General features: G+C 44.4%; 1 protein-coding gene across 3 annotated transcripts in view; it reads left to right on the top strand.

Moving 5' to 3' along the window:
* LOC135821161 (tripartite motif-containing protein 2-like) overlaps window positions 1–17,638 on the top strand; it is a 274,795-nt gene that overhangs the window by 176,720 nt on the left and 80,437 nt on the right. For all 3 annotated transcript variants that reach the window (XM_065334230.1, XM_065334229.1, XM_065334228.1), the window contains one exon: window positions 6,309–6,449. In XM_065334230.1, coding sequence (XP_065190302.1) covers window positions 6,309–6,449 — 141 coding nt within the window. The remainder of the gene's footprint in view (window positions 1–6,308; window positions 6,450–17,638) is intronic.

Genomic DNA, 17,638 nt, shown 5'->3' with positions numbered 1-17,638 from the left:
TCAACGCAAATTACCAGACTGCTGTCAACACCCTAAAGGCCGAGTATGGCAAGCCTGTTATCGTTATTGCTCAGCTATACGGTCGCCTACAGCATATCGCTCAGTCCTCCACATACTATGCGGATATAAAATCTACATGTGAGGCTCTGGAGAACATCCTCCTGCAACTGGAAGCCCAGGGGAGGTATTGAAAGGTCTACGCCTTGTATGCCACCAGGCACTATTGAAGCTTCCACTGAGTGTTACCACGAAGCTTGAGGAGTGGCGACCCTCCCATGGCGTCCCAGTACCGTGGGACATAGAAGACCTCCGCCAATACCTGAAACGGTACGTGCTTCTGCACGACCGAGCACAACAACTCTCTGGCCAGCAGCAAAGCACCGCTCTAGTGGATATGCTGCCGTCCAGTACACTTGTGGCCACTCCTGGCGCAACGTTCCGTCGGCCGCAAGCTGCTATGTCCGCACCCGCTCGGCCACGGAAGCCGTGTGTTCTGTGATGGTGCCGACAACCACGATGCCTGCGTTAGGTTCGCAACTACCCAAGCACGGAAGGACAGGCTCCTTGAGCTCCATCGCTGTTACCGTTGTCTTGGCAAAGGCCATGTCGCATCTGCCTGCACCCAGCAACAGAAATGCCGACATTGCCAGCAGAAGGATCACCACAACACTGCTATTTGTTCGCAGCGCCAACAGTCTGCTGTTCACCAGATCGGTGTCAACAATGTGCAACAGCAGCCGCGGCTGCAGAGGTCGCCGCCTCCGCCACCACAGCAACAACAGCCGCAGCAGTCACAGCAGTCTTAATCCACTACGACACCAGCACAGCTCTCATCTTCATGTACAAGTATGTCTGTCAATGTCCAGTGCAACACGGTACAGGATCGTGTCGGTTTAGCGCGCATGATGACTGCAACTTATGCTATCGCCGCCAATGGTCGCCGTGCCACTTTGCGCATCCTGTTTGACAGTGGTAGTCAATCAACATTCCTCAGCGCATCTGCTGCTGAGCAACTTCAACTTCAGCCCCTCGGTAAGGACACGCTGAACGTATTCTCCTTTCGCAGTGAGACTCCTCTGCGCCTTGTGCCAGACGTGGTACAATTTGCTCTCCTCCACAAGGACGGTTCCACTCGGACTCTTCATGCACATGTGTTGCCAGCATCGAAGACAATCTACCCTGTGCAGCATAGCTCACCATCTGCGGCAGAGAGAGAGCAGTTCTGACTAATCTGCCGGGAGACTCTCTGGCTGATCCGTTACCGGACGGTGCCTCCACCCATGCAGTCGACTTGCTACTGGGCATACAGTACTTCTGGGACCTCATGAGTGGTCTGCCAACACGGTTGCCTTCTGGCCTATATCTCATTCCGTCTCGATTGGGATATCTGTTGTCTGGCAACCCCAATCCAGCCACCGCGAACAGTTCGCATGCCTCTGCTTCTGACTCTGTGGTCTTTGTGTGCGCTACGGAACGTGTACCGGATCTGTCCGAGATGTGGTCTCTCGACAGTATTGGTATCAGTGACTCACCGTTCCTCACTGACGACAACCGTGCCCAGCAGCACTTCAACTCAACCGTCCGATTCCGCGGTGGCCGCTATGAAATCACTTGGCCGTGAAAGTCTGAGCCACCTGACCTGCGAGATATCTTTGGCCTCGCACTCGGTCGTTTGACATCCCTCACTAAGCAGCTCGGTAGGGACCATGACCTGCTATTGCGCTACGATGCAGTGATCCAGTCTCAGGTTGAGCTGGGTATTGTTGAACGTGTGTCAACCAACACTTCAACCCACACAGTCAAGCACTACCTGCCGCACCAGCCAGTCGTAACACCCTCCAAGGCGATCACTAAGCTGCGCATTGTATACGATGCCTCGGCCAAGTCGGCCAAAGCAGCGAAGTGTCTGAACAAGTGCATGCATCGTGGCCCTATCAACTTGCCGAATCTCTGTGGCATACTTCTCCGCTTCCGTTGCCACTCCATTGTGCTGTTGGCTGACATCGAGAAAGCGTTTCTCCAGCTCAGCATTCGTCCGGATGAAAGAGATGTCACACATTTTCTCTGGTTTGACGATCCAGCAAACCCTGCCACGTCCAAGGACAACTTGGCCGTGTATCGTTTCTGCAGGTTGCCGTTCGGAATTGTTGCCAGTCCGTTTTTGCTGGAAGCTACTATCCGTTACCATCTGCAGCTGCAATGTACTCCTCTTGCCGCTTCTATCGATCAGAATATCTACGTGGACAAAGTGTTGATCTGTGTCTCGGAGGTTTCTGATGTTCTTGCCGTATATGAGGAGGCCAAGTCCATTTTCAGGCGTGCATCAATGAATCTGCGTGAATGGACAACCAACAGTACAGCAGCGCGGTCGACTGTACTGCATGATGACATCGACACGACTCGACATGTCAAGGTGCTTGGTTTACAGTGGGACACACATGACGATGTATTGTCAATTGTTGGCTCTCGCTGCACCCTCTCTGCTGCTGCACCTGCTACTAAGCGCATTGTCTTGCAAGCCGTCTCTACTTTGTACGATCCGCTTGGTCTACTCATCCCAGCCATTCTGTCTGGGTGCCTGCTACTTCGTCAGTTGTGGCAAGCTGAGCTCAATTGGGATGACCCTCTACCTGCACACTTTACTGAAGAATGGTCTGCTTTCTCCTCTATGATGGCATCGCTCTCCTTGATCACTATTCCCCGTTTGTGCTGCCCGGTCGGCAGCGTTACGGATGTGCAGCTCCATATCTTCACCGACGCTTCTGTCAATGCGTATGCAGCTGCTGGCTATCTGCGGGTCACCGACAGCTGTTCGGTACACTCCGCCCTCGTCTTCAGCAAGATGCGGCTCGCACCAGCTCCCAAGAAGTCATATTTTGCAGCTGGCACCATGACCATTCCTCGCCTGGAATTACTGGGTGCTGTCATTGGTGCTTGACTTGCGTCATTCCTTCAGCAGGAGCTCAACCTCACACTCTCGTCCACTACTGTCTGGACTGATGCCAGGTGCGTTCTACATTGGCTTGTCTCAAGTCGGGACCTGTCTACCTTTGTGGCCAATCGCATCGCTAGTTTACGTGCTCTGCCGGACATCACTTATCGCTATGTCCCCAGTGCTGCTAATCTTGCTGATTTGGCTACTCGTCCTCAAACAGCGCTGACAGTACGCTATGGTGGTCTGGTCCTTCATGGCTAACAGAAGACGTCAGCACATCGTCTGCTTCTAGTCACCCCACTATCACTCCTCAGGACTTGGCGTTGGCCGAGGGCGAGTACCCTGGACCTCGTCTCATCCACAGCATGCTTGCTACCCAACCAGACCTGCCGCCGTCACTTGTGCAGCAGTCTATCCTAACGCGCTCGTCCTCACTGTCCAAATCCGTCAGGATCTTGACCTACTGCATGCATTTCCTCTATCGTGCGGTGTGGACTCGGTTGCCAGCTGCTCAGCAGACACGCCTTCAAGATGGCAATGCTTTGCTAGCTCAGCCAGTTTGCTGCTCAACCATATGTCTTCAGCGTCAGTGTGCGACGCTTGGTCCTGTCTCCCGTTGGTGAAGCAATTTGGTCTTCAGCGTGACCAGCTGCGTATTATCCGTTGTCATGGCAAGCTTGCTCACGTTCATGCTACCAGCGAGCCTGCTCTGCTGCCACGCCAGCATTGTCTAACTGTCTTGCTCATTCTCGACATCCATGTCCGCCTGCTGCATGCTGGTCCAAGCCACACCCTCACACAGCTTCGCCTCAACTTCTGGGTTCCTCATGGTAAACAGGCTGTTCGCCATGAACTGAAGTTATGTCTTGTGTGCCGACGTCAAGACCCGCCACCCTATCGCCTTCCGTTGATGCCGCCTCTGCCTGCTGAGCTTGTCTACCCTGCTCATCCATTTGAGTTCACCGGTCTGGACCACTTTGGACCATTGCTCATCAAGCAGTCCGACTCCTCCACGACCAAGGTATGGGTCTGTTTATTCACCTGTTTCGCTGATATCAGCTCCCGGGTTCACATCTTGCAATTGTGGAGGGCATCCCAAGTTCTCTTGGAACGTTTCTGGAAATGCTGGCGGACTGAGTACTTGCAATTACTCGGGGAACGTGCGAACCCTGATCACCGCCAGCCCAAGACGTCTCTATCCAGCCAGCCACAGATCGGGGAGATCGTCATCGTCAAGTCCAAAGGCATACCATGTGGCCAGTGGCACATTGGCAAGGTAACAGCGGCTAACGCTAGTGCGACAGATGGTTGCGTCCGCTCAGCAGAGGTCCTGATGCCGTCTGGCCCAGTGAAACGCCCACTATGGCTGCTGTATCCACTCGAGGTACCCAGCACCCGGCAGGATGGTGCCCCGCAGTCGTCAGCAGCCAGTAATTAGATGATACTCCTGAAGTGCAAGCACCGCCACCATCAGCAACCCGCCCGAGGCGCAAGGTTGCCGATCAGGCACGCCAGAACATCGCTAGTTGGACGGCTTGTAACTTCGCGGCGTTAAGGTAAGTATAACCTCTAATATTTCTACCCTTTTGCTCACAACCTTCTTTGTTCATTTCTCTTTCTAGTGCATTCACACTTCTGTTTGGTGGCAGTGTCGAGAACTGCCGTTCACGAATATTTGTAATACATATAAATTTGGTGTTCACGTCTTATTTGAACTTCCTGTAGTTTCAGTCTGCAACTCCGCCGCCTTTCTCCTTTTCTAACTCAGTCTTTACATTATCTGACAGTGGTGCTCTCACCTCTAGCTAAGTGCAAGCACCCTCCGCCAGACGTGAACTACATTCATATTTCTCTAAAAACTCTCAAATTTATTTCTTCTTCACGTTCACTTTCGTTCTGCAGTTTATTTATTTATTTGTTTTCCTTTCTTTCTACCTCATGGTACACGCGCTTCATGCGCCACCATCTTTGTTTCCATGGCACCACAGTGCACCTGACAACGCGATCGCTACACAGCTCAGGCCCGAATGGGTCTGGGTGCGCTGCGTCGCGATTTATTTGGCCTGGCTTGCTTCCGAGCACCGCCGTTTTCGGAGCGTACTCATTGTGCGTCTCAGTTCTTTTCTCCGTTGTTTGTGTTTCCTTGGTATTGGTTATTCTTATCTTGACTGAAGTGTAGTTGATGAATGGACAATTGTGGTTTGTGTTGTAGTAATGTGAGTGTGTGCATGGTTGCGAAGGTCTTCTACATTCTATTATCAAATCGATAAGATTTTGACAAGAGCCTGCCTCAAACTCTGGTGAAGCCATCGACCTTAGCTGCAAGTGCAACAAAGACGGGAGGCCAAAACTAAAGCTTGGTCTGTCGACAATGATCTGGCTCAATTTCTAGCTGATTTCTTTGCACTTTGAGTGGACAAAATAAATTTGAAAAACCGCTCTGGGAAGCGAAAATTTTAACGACCCGGAGGAAGTACACCCCATTGCGGGCTGAAGCAACCTGCTCACCTGGAGCTATCACATACACCCTATTGAGGGCTGAAGTATACTGCACCCCAGGTGTCACACATACACCCACGGAGGGCTGAAGCATACTGCTTATCGTGAGAAGATAATGACTGTACTGCCCACCAAGGGCTGATTTGCACTGCCTGTACTGACTATTGAGAGCCAAGGAATAGCTGCTGACACCCACGACTTCCCCCCCCCCCCCCCAAGAGCTGAAGCATACTGGCCCAGGCGCCAATCTCGTACCGTCCAGCGTGTGCAAACGAACGCGCAACGGGGCGAAGAATTCTCCCACCTAGGGCTCACATAACTACCTGGCCTTAGGAGTCACACCGCACGCACACAACAATCCTGCTGCCCACTTGCATCCCCCATCTCCATTCGGGAAGAAAACAAGGTGGCGAATGAAAGAAAGAGCAGAGACAAACAAAATAGAGACGGTGGGATGGTGGGGAAAAGTAAAACGTAATTTCAGCAAATCAAGAAAGAAACTAAATAGGACAGCTCCTTCAAGTCCAGACAGTTTTTAAGCACTTGAAGACATATCTGACGATTTCAAATTTTAAAAGTAAAAATAGACCAACTTGTTAACTGTTCAGGGACAGCAAAATGACACACACTCACAGCACTATGCCTATAATACCCGTCACAGTGTGCCTGGGCTAACTAAGCTTTCCCGTGAGAAGCCCCCATCTTTTTTACCAATTCATGAAATTTCTTGCATGAGTAACTGAGCTTATGTATGATGCAGACATACTGTATCATTCTGGACTGGGAAACGTTTAAAATGTTAAAATGAAGTTTTTTCCATGCTCCTCTTTTCTGTTGGTGTATTGTGTTGTGATGTACATGTATGTACCTGTAGATCACCACACTGGATGGTACATACATACGTGATATAGGCAAACTGGGCAGTGGTAATGCTGAATTCAAAGATCCCACTGATGTAGCTGTGGATGACGATGGTGATCTTGTGGTGGTTGAATATGGCAACAGGAGACTGCAGGTAAGATCTATGATTGATTAGTGCGATTCCACTTTTGTTTAATTACACAATGTTGACTGGGAGTTCAGTACAGATAGCAGTCTTCCATTGTTCACATAGTACTAGAGTGTACAGTATGATCAAGGGTAACTAAGCTACCAAGAGTGTGCAACTCTTCATACCCTTTCTATGGGGTCATGCAAAGGCAAAAACTCATATCACCTGGTTTTGGAGTCTGGGTGCTTAGTCTGGGTACTTAGTCTGGCTTTAAATAGTCTGAGTGAATCTGAGTGGTCAGTCTGGGTACTTAGCCTGGGTAGTCAGCATCAGGGGCGTCGGAACCAGTGCGACTGGTGCGGCCAAAGCCGCACCAATAATTTTCCAAGTCGAAATTCTAAAAATCTATTCTACGCTTTTTGCAGGCCTGAAAAGGTATGGGGTATCTCATGCATGCATAAAAAAATGTACGGTGCGCTGTGTGAACCCTTGTGCCAGAGCATGGACAGAGGTGGCAAATCTCTGTAATTATGTACGATGGTGGCAGTTTACTGTTCTAACTCGAAAAGATGGAAGGTTACCCCGAAATAGGAGATGCTCTTTTCCAACCCAGGTTACATGACTAGCCAAAGGAAGCCTTCGGGGTTAGACAAGTTGTGTTCCGTGAATTCTTGCCATCTTGGTATGACAATTCTTCTAGCTCTCTTGATATATTTCCAGCATATACAACTGTTTCCTGTTTTAGTTTTGCTAAGGGATGGATCATTTCCACATATATCTTTTCTTGTTTTTCATCAGCTTTTTTTGTAATAGGGGGTCTCCATCCTGAGTTGAGTGTTGCTCTCCCCTTAGCAAGAGGTTCTTTTGTGGGAATGTAAGGCATATTTTTCACCTGAACATCTTTACATGATGTGGGTGGTTTCGAAAGTGTGAAGGTCTTCATCTTTCCTTCTGTGATATATTTTTTTATTTGTCTGTGAAATACACCAGCAGTAATGGGGATGAGAAGAAGAGGGAAAAGGAGGTAAATCAAGTTGTCTGATTTTCCCAATGTTCCCGATGTTGTCGTTACTGACATTAGGGTTGATGTTGTCGATGTAATTCCCGATGTTCCCGATGTAATTCCCGATGTATTTCCCGATGTTCCCGATATAATTCCCGATGTAATTCCCGATGTAATTCCCGATGGTGTCGGTGTTCCCGATGTAATTCCCGATGTTCCTGATGTAATTCCCGATGTTGTCGGTGTTGTCGGTGTAAATCCCGATGTTCCCGATGTAATTCCCGATGTAATTCCCGATGTAATTCCCGATGTTGTTGGTGTTGTCGGTGTTGTCGGTGGTGTCGGTGTTGTCGGTGGTGTTGGTGTTGTCGGTGTTGTCGGTGGTGTGGGTGGTATCGGTGTTGTCGGTGGTACAGATGCTGCTGGTACATTAATAGGTGGACTAAGATGTGTAAGCGGAACACAAATCCAGAATGAATTTTCTTCCCAACATTTGTTTATTACCAACCCATTCACTCTGACACAATGAGCTAGAAAAGCAATTCCTATCAAGATCATAAATTTGTTCATTTTTACTCTATCATAAACCGTTTTCTTTCTTCTCCATCAGACTATACCAGTTACATCAAAGGTTGAAGGTGATTTTGGTAGATTGATCGTACCAAGCACATCTGATAATGGTATCGGATCAAAATCTAACCTAGGCTGATGTTGTAAATTTCTTGGATCATTTTCAGGGTCAACACTCATCGAACAGCTGGAACGTTTTATGATATATACAACAGCACCAACTATAGGAATAACAATCAGAGATAAAAGATAAAGATTGGGGTCTGTCAAATGAGGGTTATCCCCGTTTACTGGTTTCGTCTGATCGTAAGGGGGTTGTGTAGTGATATGGTCTGTTGGTGGTGATGTTTCACTTGGGATGTCAACCGGAGTTGGTCTTTCACTTTGGATAACAGTAGGAGGTTTCGTTGTCAAGAAGAGTCCATCCTTATCCAACGGATCACGAATACAGCCAAGAGTAAATGGTAGCATGGTCAACAGTATTAACAAATGAGGTATTTCCATTTTTTATCTACATATAGTTAAGATTTTCAGTACTCAGTAGTAGAGTGAAACCTATACAAGTTACGAAAGCAGACCAAGCAACTCAATCATCACCACAGTCCACTAAGAAAAAGAGAAGAAACAAAAAGAAAGGTATCAATCCCAAAAGTCCAGAACTCTCAAGTCTAGTTCCGAAAGCAGATAAAGCAGTTATGTTTAATGATTCTTATCCTAAAAGTCCAGTTCCGAAAGCAGATCAAGCAGCTAGGTTTGATGATTCTTACCCCAAAAGTCTAGAAATATTTCCCCGTCATCGTATGTCGGAAGGAGTCTTCCACACACACCATAAACCCTTTGAAGGTAGTGGAATCAGATTTTACAAATCACCTGGTGAGTTAGTAGAAAGACTGGGTTTACTTTGCGCTTCCCGAGAAGCAGGAAATACATCAAAGAAAGTCATTAACGAACTGGTTGAGATCTTGGATCGTTTGTTGAATGAGAAAAGGATAAAAAAGAGTGAATACAAGAAGATATATAAAACTTATGTATAGATAGAACCATGGAAACCATTCTATTTTTTGACAGTCACAGTTCGTAAATCACAGGGACAAGTCAAAACTTCCAAGCATCTTTCAACCCTCCATTACTACTTGATGAAAAGAAGACCTATGAAATTGCTCTGATTAATTCTACCATCTGGTATAGTTGGTTCAACATCAACACCTCAACCAACCAAATTCGGATTTTCGATGGGAAAGCCTGGAAAACTCTTGTCATTCCAAGAGGTGCTTACAACTTGACTGACATCAATCGATATATCCAGAGAAAAATCGAAAATGAGGAAGGGATAACAATTGAGCCAAACTTCAACACTCTACACAGTGAAATTTACCTCAAACATGGTTACAAGGTTGACTTTGACACCCCATCATCACTTGCTCCTGTGCTCGGATTTTCCAAGAAACTGGTTGATACAACTTCTACATCTGACTTCATTGTGAATATCACTGACACTCACAACATCCTCATTCACTGTAGCTTGGTAAGTGAGGCATATCTCAATGGTAGAACTGGTGATGTCATTTACTCCTTTTCACCGGATAAACCTCCTGGATTCCAACTCAACATCCAACCGAATGAGAAGACGTGTTTACCATTAACGAAAACTGATAGAATATCGGATGTAATAATGAGGAAAACTGATCAAGATGGAAAGGAACTGAACCTCAACAATGAAAGAACCACGTTCAGTCTTCATCTCCGGGAAAGAAAATAAGACTAGATAGATGACATCATGTTCTTGAAACGAAACCAGCTTACCAGACAAAAGGTTATCGGCGGAAGTCTTCTTGGAAATCTGTACAACAAAGCCAAAGGTGTACTATACAACACCAGCAAAATCTTAGCACCAAAGGTCAAATCCATAGGAAAAATGACAGCTCAGAAAGCTTTGGAAGCAGCAAAAGAGCAGATCACTCCAGACATGGTCTTTGATTTTGCAAAAGATCTTGCTAAGGGTGACAGAAAAGCAGTAAAAATGAAAGTAAAGAAAGAGGCAAAGCAGCTTGCTACTACTATTGGTAAAGACAAAGCTATCAACCCACATGTTAGAGATACCATCAATCAATTATCAAACAACAAGGACATCAAACGAGTTTTGTTGGATAAGAGTAAAGAGCTTCTCCAAGATAATCAGAGAGCTAACCTATCAAACATCATTGCTGGTTCAGGAATGAAGAGGTTGTAGAAAAAAAAGAAAAAGAAAAAATATATAGGTGGAAACTATGGCCTCTTACACAAGTCCACATTTCGATCTTTTCACAGACCCGCCAAAGGATGAATCAACAACTGAGTATGAGTATATAGAATATCTAAACAGGAACAGCAATGACATGAATAAAGACTAGCATATCATAGAAACCAAGGATCTTGATGAGTACCTCCTTCCTCACAAAGCACTGCTTGAGGTTCGTGGACGTCTCGTCAAAGCAGCAGATGGCTCCAATTATGATCCTGATGATGTCATCACTCTTTCCAACAACGGATTGTCACTCTTCAAGACTGTTGAGTATCAACTTGACAACAACATGGTAGAGAGAGTTGATGGTCATGTACCACAAGCTTCTACCATTCTCAATCTGGTCCAGTTTAGTGATGATTATGGGAGAAGTTCTGCTACCAACATGCTCTGGTACAAGGACACAGGAACTGGACAAGCATCTCCTAATGAGTTTAGGGATTCAGGTGCATTGTTGCCAGTAAATCCTATCACAGACGTAACAGCACTTACTGGAGCAAATTTCAGACAGCATTTTCAGACAGGAGCTCTAAAGAATCCTGCTTACAATACCGGATTCAGAGCCCGACAACTCATCACGACTGGAAATAAGGATATAACCATGTTGCTTCCTTTATCATCACTGTTGGGGTTTTGTAAAGATGTTGATACAGTATTCATGGGAGTCAAGCATACACTCAATCTTACTAGAGAATCAGCAGCCAACTACATTCACAGAGTAAATGGTGTTGATCCAGGAAGGTTTGACATCAAACATCTTTCTTTGTGGATACCAAAGGTGAGACCATCACTCCAACTAGCTAGTAAGATTGAAAGTAAGTTGGTTAAGTCCACCCTCCGAGATCTGTACTTCGAGCAAGTCCGGGTTTATAGAAATCAGTATGGATCAACGGAGACAAACCCATCCTGGAGAGTGACTACTCACAGCAATGAGGAACTCCCAACTCATATCTTCTTTGCCATACAAGCAGCCAATCGAAGTGGGAATGAAAAACAGAACAACCAGGTTTTCGATAATGCTGACCTCAGAAGCTTGTCTGTGTACATCAACAGCGATAGATTCCCAGAACGTGATTTGGATATGAATTTCAGTCCAGCTACTCGTAATTATACAAGAGCATACATGCTTTTCCAAGAAGCCATCCAAAAATATGCTGACACAGACAGTGGAAGTCAGGTAAGTGTGGAGGATTTTGCGTATTTATACACCATCATTCATGTAGATGTGAGTAAGCATAAGGAGAAGCTGAGGAACAGCTCTGCTGATATCGAACTTCGATGGAGACTTGGAAAACCGTTTGAGTTTCCCACTGGTACAGCTGCTTCTTACCACACCATCTGTTTGATTCTCTCCGAACGTCATCTCAAACTAAATGGTATGAATGGTAAAATGAGTGTTGTGGTGTAAGAAAAAAGATAATAGTAGATAGGAACCATGAATGAGTTGGAAAAGGATATTGAGATTTTATTAACAAAGGAACTAACACAGAAGAAAGGAGGTAGTATTGGTTCTGTGATTGGAAGATTGGTTGGGAAAATATCACCACTTGTGATCAAGCATGCTCCCAACATCCTTGGTACACTAGGACTGGCTGGTATTTCTGGTGCTATTTCTGGAAGCACACACAGAGCCACAGCTGGTCGGGGGATTGGTCAGTATGTAGAATATGGATTGATGCTAACTCCAAACCAAAAGAAGAAACTTGGTAGTGCTCATGTTGGAATCACACTCCGGTTGACAAAAAATCAGTTATCCGGAAATGATATGCTTTTGCTCACCAACCGAGAGGTTACCAAAATCAAAAAATCCAAGCAAAAAGGAGTAGGAATGGATCTCAAGTTATCCAGTACTCAACTCAAGAAGCAAGGAGGGTTTCTCGGAGCATTAGCAGCTGGATTATTAGCACCAGCTCTGGGAAAAATGATAGGTTTAGGAAACACTGGTGAAGGATTACAACTTCCTGGAACACGGAGGGGTAGAGGGGTAAAAAAAGACCAAAAAGGGAAGGGGTTACGTCTACCAGGAACGTGAGACCACTGACCAACTTTGAAATTGCTGAGATCTATTCCACATTTCAGAGGAACTTTTAGCAAAGATCAGCTTCCACCACCTCTATCATCAAAGGATTGTTTGTTAATCAATCTTCAAGATTTCTTGGATGGTGGTGGTACTCACTGGGTTTGTGTGTTTGGTAATGAATATTTTGACAGCTTTGGCTTATCACCACCAGAGGAGGTAGTTGGGTGGATGAAGAAGCACCATAAAAAATGTTGGTATAACTCATCAAAGATACAGATGAATGATAGTGTCCTGTGTGGATACTACTGTATACATTTCATAGAAGAAAGAAACAAAGGCAGAAGTGCTCTTGATGTCTTGTTGGATTTCACTCAGCACCCCAGTCAAGAATATGAGCAGTTGGTATTGTAAAAAGGGGAAGAAAAAAAGAGATAAAAAAAGATAAATAAAGAAAAACACAACAACTTTTTTTTCTTTCACTAGTAGTTCCTTTTTCTTTTTTGGTATTCATTGTACAGGCATCATCAATTTTATCATTCACGGAGCTTGTGGAATTTCGTTTTTTCATGACGGGATTTGTGATTTCTTGGATAAGACTTCTCACATTTCTCACAGACAACTCTTTCATTGGCATATTGTCTGATTTTCTTGTGATTATCTTGATACCACCCTGATGCTGATCTTCCAGGCTTTTTTTTATTCACGGTATCCAGTTTTTCGATCCAGTATCGTTCTCTCCTCTTAAGCTCATCTTTATCAAACATTGATAGAGAGTCAATCTCAACAATTTCTACATGTCCGAGATCAAGCAGAATGAATGATGTCACAAAATTATGATTACCTTTTTGATATGCTCTGAAAGTGGATCTATGAAGATACATCCTATTTTTCAGTGGTAGACAAGTGGAGCCCACATATACCTGATCGGTGTGTTGGCTTACAAGTTTGTAAATCTTACAAGGAGAAGTCATCTTTGCTGATAGAAAATCTTTGGAATTCTCATCGGTATACTTCTATACAACAGGATTCAAATAACCGTTTATGATGATAATTCGGTGTAGAAAAAAAGAGGAGAGTTGGTCACCTCTTTTCTCTTCTCTTCTCTTCTCTTTCTCTCTTCTATTTTTTCTTACAAATATTCATCAATATCATCCTGAAACTTCTCTAACAGGTGATTGTTGGTGTAGGAACTACAGATTCCTCCATACTTTGGATTTTCACAAATTCTCAGGAAAATGCTTGGGATGATATTCATTTGTTCATCAAGAGCATTTTCAAACACATCATCAAATAAATCACTGGTCATTGAATCATCCATCATTATTCTATCAATCATCTCATCTTCAATTTCATCAATGTGATTAATAAATGATTCCATATCTTCCCAAGGATCACCACAATCAGGAGTATCAGGTTCATAGTCAAAGTCCTCATAGGAGAAATAGTCACTTGGAAAAGACGCAGCCATCGTTGTAGGAAATTGATTTTACAAATTCTATCAAACTTGTTGGATCTTACCGTATAGTATGAACAGTTTAGATAGCATAATTGGTGATATGGGTGGAAAGAAAAAAAGATAGATAGACAAACATGAAAATGTATCACATAATCTGCCGTGGGACAGTTGGGTTTGGATATTCTCTCTCCAACATTCCACATTTCCGTGGAAATATTCTGGGGGTGAGTTTGGATCTCACGAAAGATGATCAGGAGTATGACACGATCAACATCCACATATTTACCATAAATCCACAGATTTTTCTATCATTGACAAAAGCTGAGCTTGACAAGATGGATAATGGAAATTTCAGACTTGTTTGTGCTGAAAAGATTGATGAGAGCTTGGAAGGTCACTGTGAAAATATGAGATTGTTGAAACATCTTTGTATACATGAGAAATAAAAAAGTAGATAGATAGATAAAGATGAATGTTCATTGCCTATCGTGTAAGAAAAAGCAACAGATGAGGGGGATACAAGGAGAAGTCACATCAACTGGTCAACCATATGTCAAGGGTAAGTGCTCAGTATGTGGTCGATCGTGTTCACAATTTATCAAGAAATCGGAAATCAGAGAAGGTGGATTCCTGTCTGGTTTGTTCAAGATGATAGGTTTAGGAGTAAAAAAAAAAAAAAGATAGGAAATGGACTGATGATCTGGCTGATGAGTTACACAAGCCAAAGCGTGTGAATTTCACTAAGAGACAGGTGACTGTGAGTGAGATTGATGAAATCTGGTCTGCCGATCTCGTGGATATGACAGCTTTTCGTAAATACAATGATGAAATCAAATTTCTGCTTACTGTCATTTATCTGTTCAGCCGACATGCTTGGGTTGTCCCACTCCAATCCAAGAAAGGTGTTGACATCCAATCAGCATTTCGATCCATCGTGAAAACTAGCAGCAGGAAACCACGTAAGCTGTGGGTTGATCAGGGTACCGAGTTCTATAATCGAACGTTCAAACACTGGCTTGATGAGAATCAGATCACGATGTACAGCACTCACAACGAAGGAAAGGCTGTTGTAGTTGAGCGTTTCAACCGAACTCTGAAAACCAGGATGTGGAAATACTTCAGTGCTAACTCCACCAGCAGGTACATCGATGTCCTTCCACATTTGGTAGAGAAGTACAACACGACAAAACACAGAGGTGTTCGGATGACACCAACTGAGGCATCACGGGAGAAGAACGCTGATCGAATCCGTGACTCACTGGGTGAGAAATCTCCACTATCCAGGTCCACTAAATTCCAGATAGATGACCACGTCCGACTGGTGAAGCAGAAACGACATTTCGAGAAAGGATACACTCCGAACTTGACTGAGGAGGTATTCAGGATCACCAATATTCTCCCGACCAGACCCACTACGTACTCTGTCAAGGACCTCGATGGTGAATCCGTTGACGGGTCGTTCTATGAACAAGAGCTCCAGAAAACTACTCAAGAAATCTACCGGATCGAGAAAGTGCTCCGAAAGGATAACAAGAAGAAACAAGCCCTTGTGAGGTGGAAAGGCTACTCAGCAAGATTCGACAGCTGGGTCCCGTTTGATCAACTCAGCTGGTTGTGAAAACGCTCCGACTCCGAAACTGAAAAATATGTGAGCTCTGAAAAAGCTCCGACTCCGAAACTGAAAAATATGTGAGCTCTGAAATAGCTCCGACTCCGAAACTGAAAAATATGTGAGCTCTGAAAAAGCTCCGACTCCGAAACTGAAAAACTCCGAGAAAGGTCAAATCTCAGCATGATGATGACTGTGTCTCCAATCACAAGAGCGTGGGTTCGAATCTAGGTTTGGACACCCCGTTCTTTTTTTCTTTCTTTCTAGGATGTAGATTAATGTATATTGAAGGGTTGTGATATACAGTAATGCTATCACTGATTGAAAAAATCCTTGTGTAGTGTAAAGATGGAATTTGACCTGAGCAAACTCACTATCACCTATGACGGGAAGAAACTCAAGACTGAGAAACAACTCCCGTGAGTTCACAAAAAAATAGAGCAAAGAAAGAATCGGGAACTTCTCAAGAAACGGATTCGGAAGAATCGGAAGAATCGAAAGAGGAAACCGATTGTCACACCACCGTTCACAATCTCAAAGTCAGTACCCAAAGGGATTCTGAAATCGTTCATCTATGAACCGAAAGAGAATCATCCAGATCTGTATATATTCTTTGATAGTATCAACATCCCACTGAGAACATTGATACAGAAAGAACTGGAAAATCTCAAGGGTGTGAAAGTCAGTCTGGCATTACAAGTAGAAATGGAGAAAGGAGACGACATAACAACCACAGACACACCATACTTCAGGAGTGGACCAATGACAGTCACAACATCTCATGAGATTGATGACGGTATTCGAACGGCACACTCACAAATTCATAGAAATATCGATAAGTGGATACAGAATGGATCAAACTGGCACATCAATCATATCGTCGGATTTTACGTTGATGTAGCAGCATATCAGCCAATGAGAGGTAAATCCTACATTGATTTACCGAACGAGCTCAAGAAAAAGAAGGCAATCATCAATGTCAAGAATAAGGATGATAAATGTCTGATGTAGGCACTGCTCTCAGCTCTGTATCCAGCAAAGAAGCATAGTGACAGGGTAACTCAGTATACAGACTATAGCAACAAACTTGATCTGTTCGGAATCGATTTTCCAACACCACTGAGTCAAATTTCCAAAGTCGAGAAGCAAAACAGCCTAGCTATCACTGTCTTTGGGTATGAAGATAACGTGATCTATCCACTACTGCTGACAAAGAAAAGAGGTGAGAAAGTGATCAATCTTCTACTATACCAAAAAGAAGATCAGAATCACTACTGTTGGATCAAAGATTTCAGCAGATTGTGCTACGATCAGTCAAAGCATAAAGCCAGGAAATTCTTCTGTACAAGATGTCTCCAACCACACAACACAGAGAAATCCCTGAGCAATCATCAGGAGTATTGTGATAATGTCACTGGATTATCAGCACACATGGTACTACCAGAACTGGACGACGATGGAAATCAACCAACACTGAAGTTCATTAATCATCACAAAATGCTACAATGTCCCTATGTAATCTATGCTGACACTGAGGCACTGATCAAGAAAATTGATGGAGTGAAAAGCGAACAAACCAGCTGGGATTCACAACATGTTCCTTGTGGTTTTGGTTATGTCGTGGTACGTTCTGACGGAGTGATGACAAGTCAGTGTTTCTACCGGGGTGCTGATGCCATGGATGTATTCTTTGATAAACTCAAAAATGAGGAGAAGAAAATCCAATCAGCACTCAATAATCCAGCACCGATGGATCTCACTAAGGAACAAGAAGAATTGTTCAGAGAGACAGAAGACTGTTGGATTTGTAAAAAGAAACTTGGTGAGGACAGAGTCCGTGATCACGACCACATCACTGGTGATTTCCGCGGTGCCGCACACAATGACTGTAACATCAAACTTAGAATTTATCCATACAAGCAGCACATCCCTGTGGTTTTTCACAACCTGAAAGGCTATGACAGTCATCATCTCATCGGAGCAATCGGAAAGACAGATGTTGAGACGGTCACATACACGGATGAGGATGGTGTGTGTAAGAGTAAAACTGTGGGTGAGATATCAGTCATTCCCAACAACATGGAGAAATTCATCTCATTCACATGGAGACAGTTCCGGTTCATCGACAGCTGTCAGTTTCTCAATGCCTCACTTGATAGACTTGTGAAAACGACACCAGATGACTCATTCACTCACACCAAGACGTTGCCAAACCATCAGCTGTTGATGAGGAAAGGAGTATACCCCTATGAGTACATGAACAGCTTCTCCAGG

This window comes from Sycon ciliatum, chromosome 7 (assembly GCF_964019385.1).
Source record: "Sycon ciliatum chromosome 7, ocSycCili1.1, whole genome shotgun sequence".
NCBI lineage: Eukaryota > Metazoa > Porifera > Calcarea > Leucosolenida > Sycettidae > Sycon > Sycon ciliatum.
This window is presented reverse-complemented; position numbering and strand designations above follow the sequence as displayed.